At 52.5% G+C, this 18,414-nt stretch overlaps 2 protein-coding genes across 2 annotated transcripts; both read right to left on the bottom strand.

The window, feature by feature from the left end:
• Positions 1-567: 567 nt before the first annotated feature.
• On the bottom strand, positions 568-3,633 carry PROB1 (proline rich basic protein 1; the record flags this gene model as incomplete). The annotated part of the gene is made up of 1 exon (XM_079703364.1): positions 568-3,633. One exon carries the CDS (start codon positions 3,631-3,633, stop codon positions 568-570), a length of 3,066 nt encoding a protein of 1,021 aa, XP_079559490.1.
• A 1,883-nt stretch (positions 3,634-5,516) lies between these two features.
• On the bottom strand, positions 5,517-10,867 carry SPATA24 (spermatogenesis associated 24; the record flags this gene model as incomplete). The annotated part of the gene is made up of 6 exons (XM_079703379.1): positions 10,745-10,867; positions 9,429-9,494; positions 9,076-9,206; positions 8,920-8,990; positions 5,755-5,857; positions 5,517-5,646 (listed from the first exon to the last, which is right to left on the bottom strand). Exons 1-6 carry the CDS (start codon positions 10,859-10,861, stop codon positions 5,517-5,519), a joined length of 618 nt encoding a protein of 205 aa, XP_079559505.1. The 5' UTR covers positions 10,862-10,867.
• Positions 10,868-18,414: the final 7,547 nt, after the last annotated feature.

Below are 18,414 nucleotides of genomic sequence, written 5' to 3'. Positions count from 1 at the left end.
ATTTTATGAGCCCAATTTCTTGCATCTTCTCAAAACTAGAAAAGCACTAAAATCATTAATGGACATCTGCTCCTTGTGACTAGCAGCAACCTTCTGCCAAAATGTGGTCTTGATTGCCTGTGTCCTCCTTCACCAAACCCACATATACACTGACTTCCCCCACTTACCTCTTCGGAGCAGTTCCTCAGTGCTGAGAGGCTGTCTCCCAGGCTTATAGTTTTCATTTTGCCCCAAATAAAACTTAACTCACAACTCTCACGTTCTGCATTTTTTTCATCCCACAACACACACACACACAGCCCCCCAACACACCACACTCTGGGAATGCTTGGGAAAGGGGTATACGATTTTGTCGGGGGGAGGAAACAGGCAGCCATTTCCTGAGCTCCAGCTCCATCAACGCTGGGGGTCTCAGATAAGCACTCTGAAGGTAACTTCTGGTCTGAAGACTGCATGAGATGGGTAAAAGAAAGAGGTGATAGAAGGAAAAGAGGGCACAGGACTGGATGCCAGAACCTCCAAGGCCATTAATGGGTCCCAACACCATGGGGATCAGGCCCTGGGGCCTCACACGGGGAACAAGGAGCCCTTGCTCGGCTGGGCGGGACCCAAGCTGGAGGGTGGAGCACAGAGGAGCAGAGGAGGCGCGGGGCTGGGGGTCCCGCTCACTGGCAGGTAGTACATCCCGTCCAGGGGCCCCGCCTCGGAGGCCCAGGGTAGCTGGGGGCCGCTGAAGGCCGGCGGGCCCGGGGATGGTGGCAGTGAGAGGCCAGGGATAGGCCCATAGGCCGGCGGGTAGAGGCCGGGGCCCAGGGCCAGCGGGGTGTAGACGCGGCGGGGTGGTACCGAGGGCGAGGGTGGCAGCAGCACCTCCACGTACTGCCCGCTTTCGGGGTCGAAGAGCAGCCGCAGCCGAGGCTGCCTCGACGCCTCCACAAAGTAGTAGCGGCCGCTCTCTGGGTCCACCAGGACCTTGCCCGGGTGCGCGGCCCCGGGCGGCCTGCGCGCCCCCTGGGAGGGGCCTTCCGGGGACCGGTCCATGGGAGGCGCCGAGGCGGCGCGGGCCTGGGGCGGGGCCGCTCTGCCAGCGGACGCTTGGGGCTCCCGCGGGAGGGGCGACTGGACCGCAACCGCGGGCTCAGGGGCCATAGGTGGCGTCTTCTGTTTCGGTGCTATTCCAGGGCTCGAGCTAGGGTACGCCTGCGGGGAGCTGGGGCGGGGCGGTCCGGGAGGTTGGGTCCCTGCCGGCCCTATCGGCGACTTCTGGGGTGAGGTGCGAGCGCCGCCTAGAGGGCTGGTACGACCCTTGTCGTCGGGGACCAGGCGCTGGGGCTCTGCATCCCTGTTCTTTCCGCCAGGACCGCGCACCACGACTCCCTGGGTTCCCTCCGGCCGGCGGCCTAAGGCCAAGGCACCAGGCAGGCGGATCTCAGTGCGCGCGAAGGGTTTCGCCGTGCTGTTCTCTGCCCTCCGCCGCAGGACCCCGTTGGGCTGCGTAACGTCCCGGGGGACTGTGTCTGCGGTTGGCTCTGGGGTCTCGTAGGGGTGTGACACGACCGGCAGAAAGTCCTTGAGAAAAACGGAAGTGTAGTGAGCCGGGGCGGGGGCCCCCAGCGCCTGAAGCTCTTGTGTCTTGGATGCGCCGCCTTCCTCCCCGCGGGGTTCCGCAGGAGGCGCAGGCAGCCCTGAGCCTGGGGTGCTTGCCGGGAAGCTTGGCGCGTATGTGGTCTTCACCATCTTGCGCACGTCGCGGGGCCGCGGAATGGCCACGCGCGGGCGTCCCGAGGCCGCTTCTCCAGAGCCCAAGGCTTCCGGGCGCGCGTCGGCATCCAGGGTGCCCACGAGGCGACTGAGGGGCAGCTGGGGTGCAGCCACCGCTGGCGACAGCTGGCTGCCTCGGAAGGCAAGATCCGGCATCTCCCGCGTGGACGGACTCTGCGCCTCTGTTAGCTCTGGAGTCCCGGGTGCAGATGGCGTGGGTGGCACCAGTTCCTCCTGGGCTACGCCATTCATAGCTTCCCGCGTAGACACTACCGCTGAGCTCTGCACCGTGGAGTCCCACGTCTCTTGGGGCGATGGGCTCCACGTCCCAGTAGGACGATCTGGAGTCTCCCATGAGGACAAGTTTGGCGGGGACGGGCTCCTACTCCCCTCAACTGTATCCCCAACTGCCGGATGCGGAACCTCCCACGAGGAAGGAGCTTCGGGGGATGGGCTTCTTGCACTGGCAACACCCCGATTCCACTGGGAAAGGGTCGGAGGGGAAGGGCTCTTTCTGCTGACAGTTTCCGTGACAGCAGCATCCTGATTTCCCCATGCGGAGGATGCCTCGGGGAGCGACGGGCCACTCACCTTCCGGATAGCCCTATTCCACGGGGACAGGTTCTGGGGCGAGGAGCAGCGAGGACCCCGCACGGTCCCATTTGGGGCTTGCCACAGTGGGGATGGGCTCCTCGGTCTCACAGCCTTACTCGAAACCTCCCGGGGGGCCCTAGACTGGGAAGACGGACTCTGTGCCTTCAGGACGGTTCGATCCGGAGTCTCTCGCGGGAACCGAGTCTTGGGTTCCTGGTGGTGCGCCTCCTGGATCTTCTCCCCAGACTGCAGAAAGATGCTGGAACTAACTGGACCCAGCGGCTCGGTCCCGGGCGCGGGCTTGTCGCGCCGAATTGCGCGCTCACGGAGGCTAGGCCACGGTCGTGGGGCCCTGGCGGGGGCTGAACTATAATGCACACGAGGTGGCCGAGACCTGGCCTCTTTCAGGGCCACTCGAGTACTGCGGGGCGTTTCCGGGGCCGCAGGCTCTGGCGGAAACGTGGGTCCGAAGGTGGCGCTGCTTGGGGCAGGGGTCGCGGGGCTCAGTTTTCTGGCCAGCGCCGTCTGCACGAGGTCCGCGGCAGCCTGCAGGCGGCCCAGAGACTCGTCCAGGGAGCCGGTGCGCAGGAACAGTCGCGGGGGCGGCGCGCTGGCCTCCCGCGGGGGACTCCGGGGCCGGGGTCGCAGCTCGATCTGACGTTTGGGCACCGTCCGGGGCCTGGCAGGCGCGGCACGCTCCTCCAGCGCCACCTCCACACACTCGAACTGCGCTGGGGTGGCAGGACTCGGCCCGCGGGGTCGCAGCTGCAGGTAGGTGGCCCAGCGGGAGCCACCGTCGGGGCCCTGGGGCTGCGGTTCGGCAGGGATGGGAGACGCGGAGCCGGGCGGAGAGAGGGTGCGGAAGGCCTGCGTCGTGAGCTGTTGCACCTCGCTATCCTCTGCGTCAGAACGGCTGAACAGGGGCCCGGCGCCGAAGATGACTTCCATCTCCCCCGACGGCAGCATGCGCAGCTGGGGCTGGGGTGGCCGAGGGCCCGAGGCCGGGCCTCGCGGGAAACCCGAGCTGGGCCCGAGCTGCTGGCGGCTATTCTGGGCGCTGACGGACAGGCGAGGCTGCGCGCCCTCCCCCAGCACAGGGGCCACCGTGGGCCAATTCGCCCTGCCCTCCGCGTCCGGCCCAACGTCCGGGGGCTCTGGAGAACCCGGAGCCGTGTGGTAGGAGCCTGACGAACTGGAGGAGTCCTGGCGCCGCGCGGGGGCCGCGGGCAGCCGCCCTGGGAGCCCGGGCAGGGTTGGCGGGGCGAACGCGGTCAGCATGCTGGGGCCGGACGCCGCGCACTCTCTCCCTGGCGTTCGCCTCCGCTGGTGCCGCGACGCCCGCACTGTCCCCGCCCCGCCCGCGGGTGCCGTGGGGTCACCGCGCCTTAAAGCGGCCGCGTCCGCTCCCGAGACGGCGGCGTAGGCAGCCGGAGAGAACTGGGCCCTGGGTCCTACCCTCCCAGACCCCTTCTCCGGCGCGGCCGGAGAGCCTGGGGTGGTATTCCAGGCTTTGGTTGACGGGAAGGGGAGGGGAGGGCAGGCATCCAACTTGTACGCAGGAGCTAGGCCCAACTCCACTCATCCATCACAGGTGACAGAACGGAGGCTAAGCAGCGACCTGCCTGAGATCAAGCACTATGGCATGTGGATCAGAGTGTGAGCCAGGAGACCAGACAACTCAGGTCTTGCTAACAATTTCATCTTTATGTCAGTCCCCCGCGTCTTCCCATCACTGCAGTGCACCCTCCTCCCTGGCCCTCCCATAGTCTGTCGCTAGAGCTCATAAGGGTGCATTCCCTCCTCACCTTTGATAGAGGAGCATGGCTTGGAGGGCTCCGCTCCCCCCGACTCCAAAAGTTGTACTGGGGCCTCAAAAAACTGCTGTCCCTGGCTGGACCCACTGCCCTTAGTGGAAACCTAGGCTGGAGGGGACAGTTCTAGCTTTTCAGGCTGCCAGAACAAGTCCCGGATGCTGATGTGGCATCTCTTAGGAAACTCTGGGGTAGCTGTGGTCCCTTCTCTAAAGCCCCTCTGAGGCAAGAATAGCTCTGTGCTCCCCCATGCACTCACAAGGCCCTCATTCCAGCCCCTGCCACCTCAGGACTTGCCCTGGGGACAAGTGCTGATGGGGAAGCAGCCACCACCTGTCACTCTCTTGGGACAATGACAATGGGCACCACTTGCCCTTAAACTTCTGGCTTCAAGGTCCTGCTATGACTCAGGCCCCAGCTGGCCCTGGAGCAAGAGCACTGGCCCCTCCTACGCATTCATTCTCACATTGAGCCAGGAAAGGCTAGACTTGACAAATCTGACTCAGCCTCCCTTGAGTGGGACCCCTGCCTGGTGTGTCCCCTTGATCACCTAGGGCACATTAGTGATGGCTTCTGAGAGGATCCAGCCTGTCCATTACATCCAGCCCTGCATATGCAACTTGAGCACGTCATAGCCCCTTCACACAGTTATCCCACCTTAAAAATAGACATAGCAGAAGAAGAACACACAACACAGCATTGTCCTTTCCCCTTCCTCCATTTGTGCAGACTAATAAGCTTCTGTTTGGGAGATGTGTAAGAAGATGCAAATGTGATTCACAGGTACAGCGTTGTTATGTGATGGAAACTGATTTCCCAAATTCACTGTGGTCCTGGAACCCACCATCTTTGAACTCTCCAGTCGGGGCTTCTCACAGACACATACACAACACATACACAGATAGCCCTTCAAGTTGGGAGAGTTAAATTTACCAGGGCACTGGGGTAACCAGGGTGGTTTATGTAGGAAGGAGTTTAATACCAGGAGTAAGAAGGGACAGTGCCTACTAGACAACCAAGTAGTCCTTCCCTAGGCTACAACCCCATACCCCCATGGGCCCCCACTACTACCCAAAGGAGGAAGGGAGGGGAGTAGCAGGGGCTGGAGACTCGAGGAGCATCCATTCTGAACACAGCAGTGGCCTGGCAGGTGGGGGTCCAAAAGGCAGGCAGGGAAGAAGGAAGGAGAGTGTCTTTTGCCTTTCACCCTACCTCTTCCCTGGGGTCCAGGCCACTGTGAGGCCTGAGGGAGGTACCCGCAGGGATCGGAAGGGTCAGGATGGGGACCACCACAGCAGAGGAGGCAGAGGTTGGGCATTACAGCCAGATAACAGGAAGGAGACGACCATTTTATTTTTCCTTGGAACGCTGGCGGCTCCAGGTCTGACGCATCCCCAAGGCTTTCTTATGCTTCTGGTCCAGCACCTGGGCCATGTAGTTCTCCTGCTGCTTCTGGATCCAGAAGTCAGACATGTGATTCCTGCAACGGAGCCGGCTGGGCATGGGCTGGGGACAGCCCAAGGGTAGGGACCAGAGGTCTGGCTCCCCACTTCCATCAACAACCCCCAGCCTGGCCCGGACCCCTCACCTGAAAATCTCTTTCTGCTGGCTGATAACTTGCTGCAACTCCTTAATCTCATTCTCTTTGCCATTAAGTATATCTTCTTGCTTTATAACGTGAGACTCAATTTCTGTGGGGGAGAGAGGCAGGCAGGAGGAGTGGTTCCCATCCCATGAGCTCCTTCCTGAAATAAGGCATTCCCTCAGGGGTCTTTTCAGAACTTGGCTCCCCCCACCCAGGGGCTGTCCAACAGTAGTTGCTAATGCCTTCATAAGAATGAGTTTATTATGGAGTCATGATGGGGTGGGAGTGGAGGGCACAACATCTTGATGAATGTGTCAGTGACTTTACAGTTCTATTCTGGACCAGGTAGCTCACATGAGGGCAGGCAAGGGCCCTTGGAGAGAGATGGTCAGCCCTGCCCAAAAGCAGGAGGATGAATGGCTCCTGCCCTCAACTCCTGCAGCTCTTTACAGATATCACCTCCTTGGCGAGACCCTTCCTAGTCTAAAATCACAACCCTTCCCAATACTTCCTATCCCCTTTTCCTGCTTTATTTTCCTTCTTAGCACTTATATCTCACAGACCATACATTTTGCTCATTTGTCTTTTCCTCTACTAGGATATAAGGTCCACAAGGACAAGGATTTTTTGTTTTATTCACGGCTTTAGCCCTAAGGCCTAAAATAGTACCTGGCACATACTAGATGTACAATACTTTTTTTTGTGGAATGAACAGGATGTCCCCTGGGCCTTTAGGTCTTAGAAACATCACCTAATTCAGTCATTTCAATCCAACCAGACCTACTGAGGACCAGCTGGATGCCCAGCCCTGTGTTAGGGCTTCAGGGGAGAAGACAGGATCCCTATTCCACAGGGCGGGTGGGGAGGACCCAGGGAGATAGTGGTGGCAAAGCTTACCCCCAGATTAAGTGCGCATTAGAAGCAAGCGTAAATTTTGTGTCTTGGGTTAAAATCCAGTGAGGCTGTAGGGATCTGGGGTTGCTTCATTTACATAATGTCCCTCAGGGAGTCCTGGAAAATTCTGATTCTCAAAGGAAGAAAATCCTACTGCTTTTAAAGGCTGGAGAAAGATTAACTAGAACATAAGCTCTGAAAATGCAGATATACTGAAGCAGTGAAGGTTTCAAAAGATAAGATCTGATAAAAAGTTAAGGCACACGTTACAGAGAGACATGGGTGAAGGGAAAGAATGAAAACATGGGCTCGCTGGGTCACAGGACCAGGACTATTGAACCTCCTTCCTCAGGTCATCCAGTGAATCCAAACTGATTGCTTGTGAAGTTCTTATGGGAAAAAAGCACCATAAGTGTGTTTGAATCTTTTAAAATAAATGAGAGCTAAATTTAGAATAAATGGCACCCAATGAGAGAATGGTTAGAAAAGCGTTTTGAGAAGAATAAGGAACTATGTAAGTGTAAAACTGGAACCATGCAAAGGGAGGTAGCGGGGGTGGGAGACAGGCCAGGGGGTAGCTCAGGTCACCAGATCTCCTCAGGTGAGGGCTTATGCCCTACTGGAGGAGTTCAGAACATTCTTGGGGGAGGCAGCCAGGCTCCTCCCCGTGACTCACACACATTCCACAAGCAGACGCAGAGCCCCCGAGGCCCTGGCTGATCTCTAGGAAATGTCGTAGAGGAAGGGCCTCTAGCAGCACCAGGAAAGAACCCTAGGTTCCTTTTAGGGAAGTGGGGGGATGTCCAGGGAAAGGGGAAGGACTAGGAGACCAACATCCTTGGGTATGGAGGCACTGACTGCCTGTTGGGCTCCAGGAGGTCCTAACAGGAGCTCTTTTTTAAAATTTATTTATTTATTTTATTTTATTTTTGGCTGCGTTGGGTCTTCGTTGCTGCGTGCGGGCTTTTCTCTAGTTGCGGTGAGCGGGGGCTACTCTTTGTTGCGGTGTGTGGGCTTCTCATTGCGGTGGCCTCTCCTGTTGCGAAGCACGGACTCTAGGCACGCGGGCTCAGTAGTTGTGGCTTGCGGGCTCTAGAGCGCAGGCTCAGTAGTTGTGGCGCACAGGCTTAGTTGCTCTGCGGCATGTGGGATCTTCCCGGACCAGGACTCGAACCCGTGTCCCCTGCACTGGCAGGCAGATTCTTAACCACTGCACCACCAGGGAAGCCCTAACAGGAGCTCTTGATCAAACAACCATGAGGCTTGTTAGCCCACTTGGCCAGATCAAGATGGCAGCCTGCTGGCATCTTTCCAGTGACAGTACTCACCAGGGGAGAGAGAAGGCTGCATTGGTGGGTAGGGGGTGCCCAAGGCTCCAGGTGGGGTCCCATCAGGAGAGACACTGAACCTCTTTTGGGCTTGAATTCTGGCCTACTCAAAATGAATGCTGCAGTGAATGAAGGAAATGTTGTATATGGAATTTACATCTACTTCTTAAACTAGGTAAGGGGAGTTTAGCATTCTGGGAAAATGAAAGGGGGTCCTAAGGTCTCAGGACACTGGGTAGCTCACTGAAAGTGCCCCACAACTCAGGGCACCAACTGGGCCAACAAGTGGCCACAGGCATCTGCATAGAGCAGAGTTGAAACCTAACGGCCCACAGACATATTTTCCTTGGCCCATACAATACTTTAAAAATTTCTAAATCAGTTGCCAACACTAAAAAGTCAGAAACGCTTCCATTAAAATGTGGTTTCCAGTTTCTTTTTTAAAGATCTGACAGTACTGGGCCCCTATTCCCACAGCAGAGGTGCTAGGCCCTTGAGAGGGGGCATGGTTCTCCACATTACCACAGTCCCCACTCCTCCTATTGGGTCCCCAACACTGAAACTAAGGGTCAGCTTCCACACAGCACTGTGCTTGCCCCGTTGTTACTCTGCTAACAGAGTTATAAGTAAAGTACACTATTACTAATAGTCACCAAAAGTGGGAAAACAAAAAGGTGGACTAAGAAGGTCATATGTTTCAAGAAAAATGGGAGCGAGCCCATTCCTTTATGGCCATGAGGAATACCGTACACCAACTACTTCCCTCATTTCCGTGGCCTGCCTGCTCGCTGAAGGCCTTTGCAAAGGTGTGGCCCACCTGGGCTTGCATGTATCCTCAGCCAGGGACAGAAGTTGGGGTGAAACCCTGCTCTGGACACAGGCACTGGGCTGTTAGGGAAGAGCCCACGCATGTAAGCATGGGAGGGAGTGCGGGCCTCCCGCCTACCATTGCACTTGGTGATGAGCTGGTCCTTCTTGCTGGACTCCTGCAGGGCTCTGCTCTTGACACTGGAGAGCCTGAGTGGAGAAGATAAGAAAGGGTGGGAAGGCTGATGGGCAGATGGAACCCCCAACCGTTCCCCCACTACCAAGGCCCACTCACGCCTTTTCAAAGGCCACCTTCTCTTTCTCCAGCTGTTTAGACAGCACCTCTACCTCTCCGAGGGCAAACTGCAACTTCTCCTCTTCCTTGGCCAGGAGAACCTTGGTCTTGGCATGGGCAGCTTTCTCTTCCTGCAGGGGCAGCAGTAGTGACCTCATTACCCCAAGCCACGCTGGGTCTCCTAGGCTCCCTTAACCAGCCCCCTTTCTCAGAAGGGCACATAGAAGCCAGGGTACAGGAAGATTCTGTCCTTACTATTGGGGCTGGAGGCTCTCAGAGGCTAATACTCAATGACTCTACCCAATCACAGGGATCCTGGGAAATGGGGGAAGCTGACAGAGGCCATCACTTACCACCAGCTTTTTCTCCACTGCCTGGAACTCTTCTTTACTGACAAAATTTTCGTCCTGGAGAATCATCTGCAACAGAGCCTGGCTCAGGAAGGGGCTGGGGTGGTAGGGGTTTCTCTAGGGACCAGGACTGAGGATAGATAATGGGATGCCCAGGGCACCTAGGATGACACTGGGGCCCAGGGAAAGGAGAGTTCATTCCACAAGATTCACTGATGCTCAGCTCTACATCCTGCCCTCAAGGAGCAAGAAGTCTCGTGGATAAGACAGCCCATGGCCACCACTTCTAACATGGTGTGTGCTATGATGGAGGTTCCCAGAGGAGGCCCCTGACCCGGCCTGGGGAAGGGTCAGAACAGCTTCAAGGGAAGGGGATGTCAACCTGATATCTGACTGCTAAATAGGGGTGGGCCAGAAGAAGAGGATGGAAAAGAAAAGTGTTCCAGACAGTGAGAACACACATGCAAAGGCCAGCTGCCAACAGAAAGACCTGGGTACCTAAAGGTATGCAGGTAATTCAGTGTCCAGAGCTGCATACTACCGTTAAAGAAATAGATGTGAAGTCAGTTTTATGTGTCCCCACCTTCTTACCCAGATAAAAAACAAAACAGAAAAACTATGAACTCCAGTTGGCCAGGATTTTACCATGCCTGTCCATGTAATCTGTGGCTCCAATGCTTTGCACCCATGAACGGGGGTTTGATCAAAAAAGCAAAAGCAAAGGGACATAAAGGGGTTGGAAGCCTTTAAGTCAACATGTGAAGAGCCAATTCTGTGCTTAATGCACTCATCATGGGGAGGGGATTCCATAATAGGAAGGATGTTATAGTTACTCTGCACACAAAGGCCTTGGCAAGTCAGTGAAGTCATCTTCAATTAGAAATGAGGAAATTGGGAATTCCCTGGCGGTCCAGTGGTTAGTACTCCAGCTTTCACTGCGAGAGGCCGGGGTTGGATCCCTGGTCAGGGAACTAAGATCCCGCAAGCCATGTGGCGAGGCCAAAAAAAAAAAAAAAAAAAGAAATGGGGAAACTAAAGCTCAGTGAATAGATGGGCATATCTATCAGGCCCTGCACAACCAGTCAAAGAGAGTAGGAAACAACTTGGCTTTGACTAAAATTCCCCGGTAAATATTCACGAGACACTGCCCCCTTTTGGCTCCACCTCTATCAGCCGGAACACATCTGGGCCCCGCCTCCTCGTGATGACGCCATTGGCAATGTGCTATCGGCCCGCCCCTGGCATCGGGACAGGGTCTGGCCCCGCCCCCACCACTTAGGCGTCCAGTCCGGCATCCCCCAGCTCTTCTGGTTGCGTACCACGTTCCTCAGATGGTGGATCAGTTCCTCCTGAGACTCAATCACGTCCCGCAGTTGATCGAAGGCGAGACACACTGATCCTGACCCGCCCCGCGACCACCCGACGGGCGTCGCCATCTTTCGCCCCCGCCAGCTCGTTGGAAATGGCTGCCGCGGCTTGCCTCCCCGCTGACGCCCACCAATGAGAATGAGACGCCACAAAGCACCCTGGCAACCAGGGGCGGGGACTTCCTTTGTTAGCAGGGATGGGGCCCGCCTCTTAAAGGAGCCGCTCTCTTAGAGGAGCCGACTGGGGAAGAGAACTTCCAACACTGTTAGTAATTTAAGTTTATAGGGAATTTGCACATCTATTATATGATATGTTTCTCAGGCAGTCCTGAGGAGCGGGCAGGGCCCGGCTTATACTTACTGTAAGGGCCGAGGGGCAGGCAACACTCACACACCAGCCCTCACCCTTCTCCCAGGGCCCATTAAACTGCAAGACCCTGAAGCAAGGGTCAGCTGAGACAACCCCTGTATATTTAGCTTCACATGTCTCTTTATTCCACTCTAATCTCTAAATTTCCCCCATAGTATGAGACTCCAGCCTCCTGTGATCTTTATTCCTCCTAGGAACACACTTAGTATTTAGGGGGCCTGAGCCTAAGCAATGAAGGGAAGCTCAAGAATAGAAAAGGAGAGTGGCTTCACCCAAGATAAGAGTCCTCACATTCTGGTACCAGGCTCTGGGCAGCCTGAAGAGCCTGAATATATTAGAACTGAAGTCAGGCATGAAGGAGACTTGTAAAATGGAGGCAGGGAAGGATAAGGTGATCACACATCCCCACCAATCCTCATTGAGGGCTTGTTTTGAAACCCAAATAAGATTATGCTCAGGCTATTAGATATTAGCTATTACCAGAGCTAATATTTATCGAGTATTCACTATTTCATGACACCATTATGCCTTATTAGTGTTATTTCATGTGATCTTCACAATAACCTCGTGAAGTAGGTTCTAATGTCCACATTTTACAGATGAGAAAATGCAGGTTCTATGAGAATGAATAACCCAATAAGCCAAGGTCACCCAAGCTAGTGAGCCTTGGAACAGGGTTTGGACAGAGGCAGTCTGATTCCAGGGTCCATGTTCTTAACCATAATGTTGTGATGCATTTTGGTTGAACATAGTGGATTCTGAAGTTATGGAATTTGAAACCCCCAAGTAGGAAATGACTATATTAAGAAGGAGTTTGGGGCTTCCCTGGTGGCGCAGTGGTTGAGAGTCTGCCTGCCGATGCAGGGGACACGGGTTCATGCCCCGGTCCGGGAAGATCCCACATGCCGCGGAGTGGCTGGGCCCGTGAGCCATGGCCGCTGAGCCTGCGCATCTGGAGCCTGTGCTCCACAACGGGAGAGGCCACAGCAGTGAGAGGCCCGCGTACAGGAAAAAAAAAAAAAAAAAGAAGGAGTTTGGAAAAAATGTTGTCGATGACCACAAAGGGAAGTTGAAATTTCAGGTAAGCCACTTAGGCTGCTCTCCTTAGCTGCTTAGGTGCCTCTTTTTGGCTGGATGTTGTGACCTGACAAACATGGCCATTCCTGTGGCTCTCCCAGTGATAGCCCTTGTTTTAACTTTCCTTTTTTATTGTGTCTGTTCTCATGTCCTTGAGGGTAAGGCCACCTCTGTTGATCAATTTTTAAGGGCCTAGAGCTGTAGAGTCCAACAGAATTTTTCTGATGGAAATGTTCTGCACTGTCCAGTACCAGCAGCCAGTAGCCTCACGTGGCTCAGCAGTACTTGAAATGTAGCTCAGGTGACTGAGGAATTGCTTTTTAAATTTTTTTAAAATTCCAATTAAAATTTAAATTTAAATAGCCAGGGACTTCCCTGGTGGCGCAAAGGTTAAGAATCCACCTGCCAATGCAGGGGACACGGGTTCGAACACTGGTCTGGGAAGATCCCACATGCACGGAGCAACTAAGCCCATGCACCACAACTACTGAGCCTGGGCTCTAGAGCCCGTGAGCCACAATGGCTCACGTGCTGCAACTACTGAAGCCTGTGTGCCTAGAGCCCATGCTCCGCAAGGAAGAGTAGCCCCCGCTCACTGCAACTAGAGAAAGCCCAGGCACACCAATAAAGACCAAACGCAGTCATAAACAAACAAACAAACAAACAAACAAATAAATAAATTTAAATAGCCATATTTGGCTAGTGGCTACTGTATTGGATATCATGGGACTATAGGATGCTCTGTGGTTTATGTGCCTCAGGACAGAGACCTCTAGGAACTTTGTCTTTCAAATGCGAATGCTCCTTTGAATTACCCTGGACAAAGCTGCACATTGCTCTGGGGCAGCAATCACTGAATCTCCCCACGAACTCTGTCCCCTCTCTAGGGTCTTTTAGGAGGTGCTGCTTGATGTTCCCTTGCCACTCAACATTCACCTCCGCCAGCTGCCCTCCACATTTAGGGCAAAACCCTAAAAGGCTCCAGCAGCCAGTTCCTGAGGATGGGAAGTTATGAGCAAAGAGAGAACCCTGGATCCAGGTCTGCACCCTGCATACTAGCATGGACATGAGGGACGCTCACCCTGGTTGGGGATTGCCACGGACTCCCACTCTATGTCAACAAAAACTACAGGTTCTTAGCCAGCTGGGGCTCAGCAAAGCTCAGGATAACATGACATCACAGATAGCTTTGTGATCCTGCCCTGGGAAGTGCTGCCTTTCTGCACAGGCTTGTCATACTGGTTGATGTTCTGGTTATCTACTGCTGTATTAACAAACCACCCAAAATTTACAGCTTAAGAAAATCACTTTGCCAGGAATCTTCACTTTGGGCAGGGTTCAATAGTGAAAGCTTATTTCTGCTCTATGTCGTATTGCCTGGGATGGTTAGTGGGCTGGGGGGTGAGGGTATGAGAAGTTCCACTTCCAGGACGGCTCACTCACATAACTGGCAAGTTGGTGCGGTCAGCTGGGAGCTCATCTGAGACTCAGGACCAAGGTTCTTGGTTCCTCACCATGCGCCACTTGGGCTTTCTAATAGCATGGTGATTGGGTTTAAAAGAAAGCATCCGAAGTGATGAAACGGAGGGAATACCCTGGTGGTCCAGTGGTTAGGACTCTGTGCTTCCACTGCCGGGGGCCTGGGTTCCAAAACAAAAAACAAAGAAAACCCACAAAGTGACGAAATGAGAGATGCCAGTTTTCTTAAGGCCTGGGCCTAAAAACTGGCATAGTGTCATTTCTGCCCAACCCTATTCGTCAAGGAACCACAGAGTCCGTATTCAAGCAGTGGGGACACATCCGACCTTTTTTTTTTTCTTTGCGGCACATGGGCCTCTCACCGCTGTGGCCTCTCCCCCTGTGGAGCACAGGCGCCAGACGCGCAGGCCCAGCGGCCATGGCTCACAGGCCCAGCCGCTCCGCGACACGCGGGATCCTCCCGGTCCGGGGCACGAACCCGCGTCCCCTGCACCGGCAGGCGACTCTCAACCACTGCGCCACCAGGGAAGCCCCATCCTACCTTTTGATGGGAGTAGTTTCAAAGAATTTGAGCTGTACTTCCAGAGGAAGTCCTGACAGGTGACATGTCATTTCCTTCAAGGTTCAGTTCAGATAAAACCAGACTGGAACTTGGTCTAATGGGGGAGACAGATAATAATCAAATAAACACCCAAATAAATCCCAATTTAAGTCACTATTCAAGTAAATAGCATTATAGCTATGAGAGGTACAAGAAAGAGAGGAATGAGAGTAATTTAAAAGGAGATTTAGCCCAGCCTGGGGTGTCAGGTGTGAGGAAGAGATGTTTGAGCTGAATGAAACCTATTAAGTTAACCAGGAGGCACTTTGCAAAGGGGGCAGGGGCAAGTGAATGGGAAAGGCTTCCAGAAAGAGGGAACAGTATTTACAAAGTCCCTCGGGCAAAAGGGTTGGCATAGTGTAGTAACTAAAAGGCTAGTATGGCAGAAAAGAAAAAGATGTACAGGACAAGCAGGGGTAGCGGCCAGAAACCTGGTAGAGCCTTAAGTATTAGGCCATACTGAAGACTTTGCTGCTTTTTATTACAGGGGCAAAAGAAAGGTACTGAAGTATTTTAAACAAGAGGGTGATATGCTATAATTTATGCTTGAAAAGATCTCTCTGGTTGCAGCAAGGTGTATAGATTGGAGATGGCCCTAAGTAAATGCACAGAGACTACTTAGGCAGCTACTGCAGTAGTTTCTGTCAAAGTGGATGGTATTTGGGAGTCAGATGTTATCAGAGGAGATGAAGAGAGAAGATGGATTTAGGATGTTCTGGAAATAGAATTTATAGGACTTAATGATGGAGGGGATATGGGGAAAAGGGAGTCGAGGTGTTTGGTTATCTACTGCTGCAGACTACCACAAAATGTCATGGCTTAAAACAGTAGCCAGGGGACTTCCCTGGCGGTCCAGTGGTTAAGACTCTGTGCTTGCAATGCAGGGGGCGCGGGTTCAATCCCTGGTCTGGGAACTAAGATCCCACATACCGCTCGGTGCGGCCAAAAAAAAAAAAGAAACAAACATTAGCCAGTGTATTATTTGCTCACGGTTCTGCAGTTTGAACCAGGCTTGGCAGGGCAGCTCATTTCTGCTGTGATCATCAGCGTGGGTGGCAACCAGCTTGGCTCAGATTGTGTCTGGGTTCAGTTCTAGCTGCCAGCTCAGTTGTTTGGTTCTCCTCTGCATGGCTTCTCCATGTGGTTAGCTTGGTGGTCTCAGGGTGGTGGGACTTAAATGGAAGCTGGTTTCCCCTAAGTGCAAAAATGCGAGCTGCTGTTTTTGCCACATTCTATTGATTAAAGATCAAGGCCAGCCCGGGTCAGAAAGGGGACTACACAAGGTCATGAATATTAGGTGTGGTCCACTGGAGGACACCAAATTAAGTCTACCACACAAAGTCTCCTGGGTTTCTGACTTCATATTTGGATGGATGGTGGTGCTATTTGTGGAAATGGGAGCACTCCAATGGTGTTGCTTCTATCCCCATTTTAAAAAAAATCACTGCACTCTGTATGAAGGATGATTACATTTCAAATCTCTTTTCCTCAGAATTGCTTTCACTGATCCTCCATCCTGGATTAAATCCCATTGTTATAGATTCCCACGCTTCCTTTGGTCTCCCCTTTGAAATTCATCCCACTGGGGAGCATTGTCTAATTGGCTTTCCCCATTAGATGTGAACTCCAGGAGCTATGGTACTGGGTCTCACTTGTTTCCTGACCCCTATCCCAAAAGTTCAGCCCACTTGGTACATAGTAAGTTCTCCATCTTTGCTGAATTGAATATCACTTTAATATTTCTTCACATGAAAGGTATTATTATTACATTAACAATGTCCTGTATTTCTAAACCAAGACTACCCTGAGGACCATTAGGAACAAAGCCAGCAAGGAACTGGGATAACACCTGATGTTCAGATGCTAAGTAGATTTGATGTGTACATTGGCTGTAATATGCTGCAGCTGCTGACATCTGATGGAAGACAAATATTGAATTGGTGATGCCACCAATGCTATCTATTATGCTAAACACCAATAATCCCATTGATGTATGAGGGAACACTGGAGCAGAGGTCAACAGCCTGTCTAGTCCTAAGTGGCTCCAAGGAGTCAGGCAATATGCAGTACCTACGGGTGCCATGGGCAAAGGTAAAAGAACAAAGGAAAAACATAAAGCCATTCTTTTTATATAAAACCATTTAATTTCTTTCTGTTAAAATACACTCAATCCAGATGCAATGGATCAGGTGACCAGATTTTTCAGGATTCTTCCTCCACCAGGAGCTGATTCCATCTGTGTCAAACCTGGCTCTGGTCACAGAACATTCACATCTTTAATTCCAAATACTGAATGTGATGCAAAAGATGTAATCAATATCTAACACACAGGTATATAGTTACTTGGTGGTCACTGCACAGGTTATCAACAATGCAGGCTCAAAAAATAAGATGTATAATAAGTTGGTCCTTTCCAAAAATAAATATATTAGGACACTAAGCATATACCTTAAATGAATCCAAAATAAATACTAATTAAGTGCTAGCTCCTGTGAGGAACAGTGCATGCAGACAATGAACCCGCGTGTGTGGCTATTCATAACAGAAAGCTCTGGAATCCCAACAGTGCCTCCTCACAAAGCCAGTCCTGAGTGTGAGGATGTAAATGAGAGTAACACATAGCTTGTCTAGGCTGCTGGATTCCACGTTCCAGTGGGGTTTGGAGTTCGGCGTAATTTCTAATAGTTTCCAACAGAAAGAACAGCAATGGCATTTTCTTGCTGGTCACTTCTCCCAAGCTGTGAGGCCTGGAGCTCATCAAGGAAGTTCAGAAGTCTTCTAGTTTGAGCAGATGAACCCCAGGGTTGCTAATCTGGGGACACGGATTCCTTTAAATTGCAGTGCCCCTTGTGATGAGAAGGGTTTTCATCCCACCTTCCTCACTGCTGATCATGCAGTGCAGAGGGCACTTCCATTCTTAGGAGAGCTTCGCTTTCTGCTCGAGCCTCAAGCCCTATTTCTTAGCCTCACTCCCATCACGCGTCTCCAGTCTGCATTTGTGCTCACAGAAATAGTCTAGAGTTGCATGCCAAGTTCTGAGAGCAAGAATACGCCATGCCTGGAGAGTTTATATATGATAAAAACTTTCCAAATGATGTAGGCAAGAGGAAAACGCTTATTTTACCATCATGCAGACAACCCATCTTAAAATGCAACCCAGGAAATTATAGTTTAACAATATTCTGGACAGTACCAAATAGATTAAACTATCCTTCAACCCAAAGCAAATACCATTCCTTTGAGGAAAACCAGATGTGAGTGTTGCAGTCTATTAGGTAATAAATAAAACAGTACCATCAGTGCTATAAAAACAGACAACAGACCTGACATTTAATGAAGTGAGTTAGTATTGCCTCTATTTAGTATCATCACAGATAACTCATCTCTGTCATGAAATCCAGGTGTGACTACGCTATTCATGGGCACCTAGAGCAGAGTCTTTTACCTTGTCAAGTCAGTTTAATTATGGCCCATTTTCTGGCAGAGATTGGGGTTGGGGACAGGAGAGCTTTGATTTTTGTGTGTACAGGAAAATAACTTTCTATAGCTCATTTGGCTCACAGGCGCATTTTACCATGTAAATCCCTTCAGTCACTCAGAGGGGATCAAGGAAGCCCCCCAAAACCCAGGAGGATAGACTTCATTGGGTGACAAAATCTGACTATCTCTGGAGCTGCTCTCCCTCCCTACAGCTGAGCAGGTGCCCCTACCAGCCTCCAAAGTCCCACTCTTTACCTCTGGACTCATCTCCTGACCCTGTGGGATGCCCACACGTGGGACAATACTAGACTCATCTGCCCAAATCACGGCTATGCATCTGAAAGGAGAAACTCTACTTTGGAAACAAGTTTTAATGTAGACTCTCCTTCCAACAGGAACTTTTCTTCCATCCTGAAGAACACATGGAGTGTAGACTACATTTACCTACTGATCCTTCCAGGTTCAGATTCATGATATAATCTGGGCAGCTCAATCCTGGTAGCTCACCTCCACAGGAAGGCCCAGAACCACACAGTCCAGGCAACAACTTCCCTCCTCCTTGTCACCAGTGGGAAGAGCTGCCTGCTTTTGTTTTGTATACAGAAGTGGTGTAGA

This window comes from Hyperoodon ampullatus, assembly GCF_949752795.1.
Source record: "Hyperoodon ampullatus genome assembly, chromosome: 4".
Classification (NCBI taxonomy): domain Eukaryota; kingdom Metazoa; phylum Chordata; class Mammalia; order Artiodactyla; family Ziphiidae; genus Hyperoodon; species Hyperoodon ampullatus.
The sequence above is the reverse complement of the archived record's forward strand: the minus strand, read 5'-3'. Positions and strand labels throughout refer to the sequence as shown.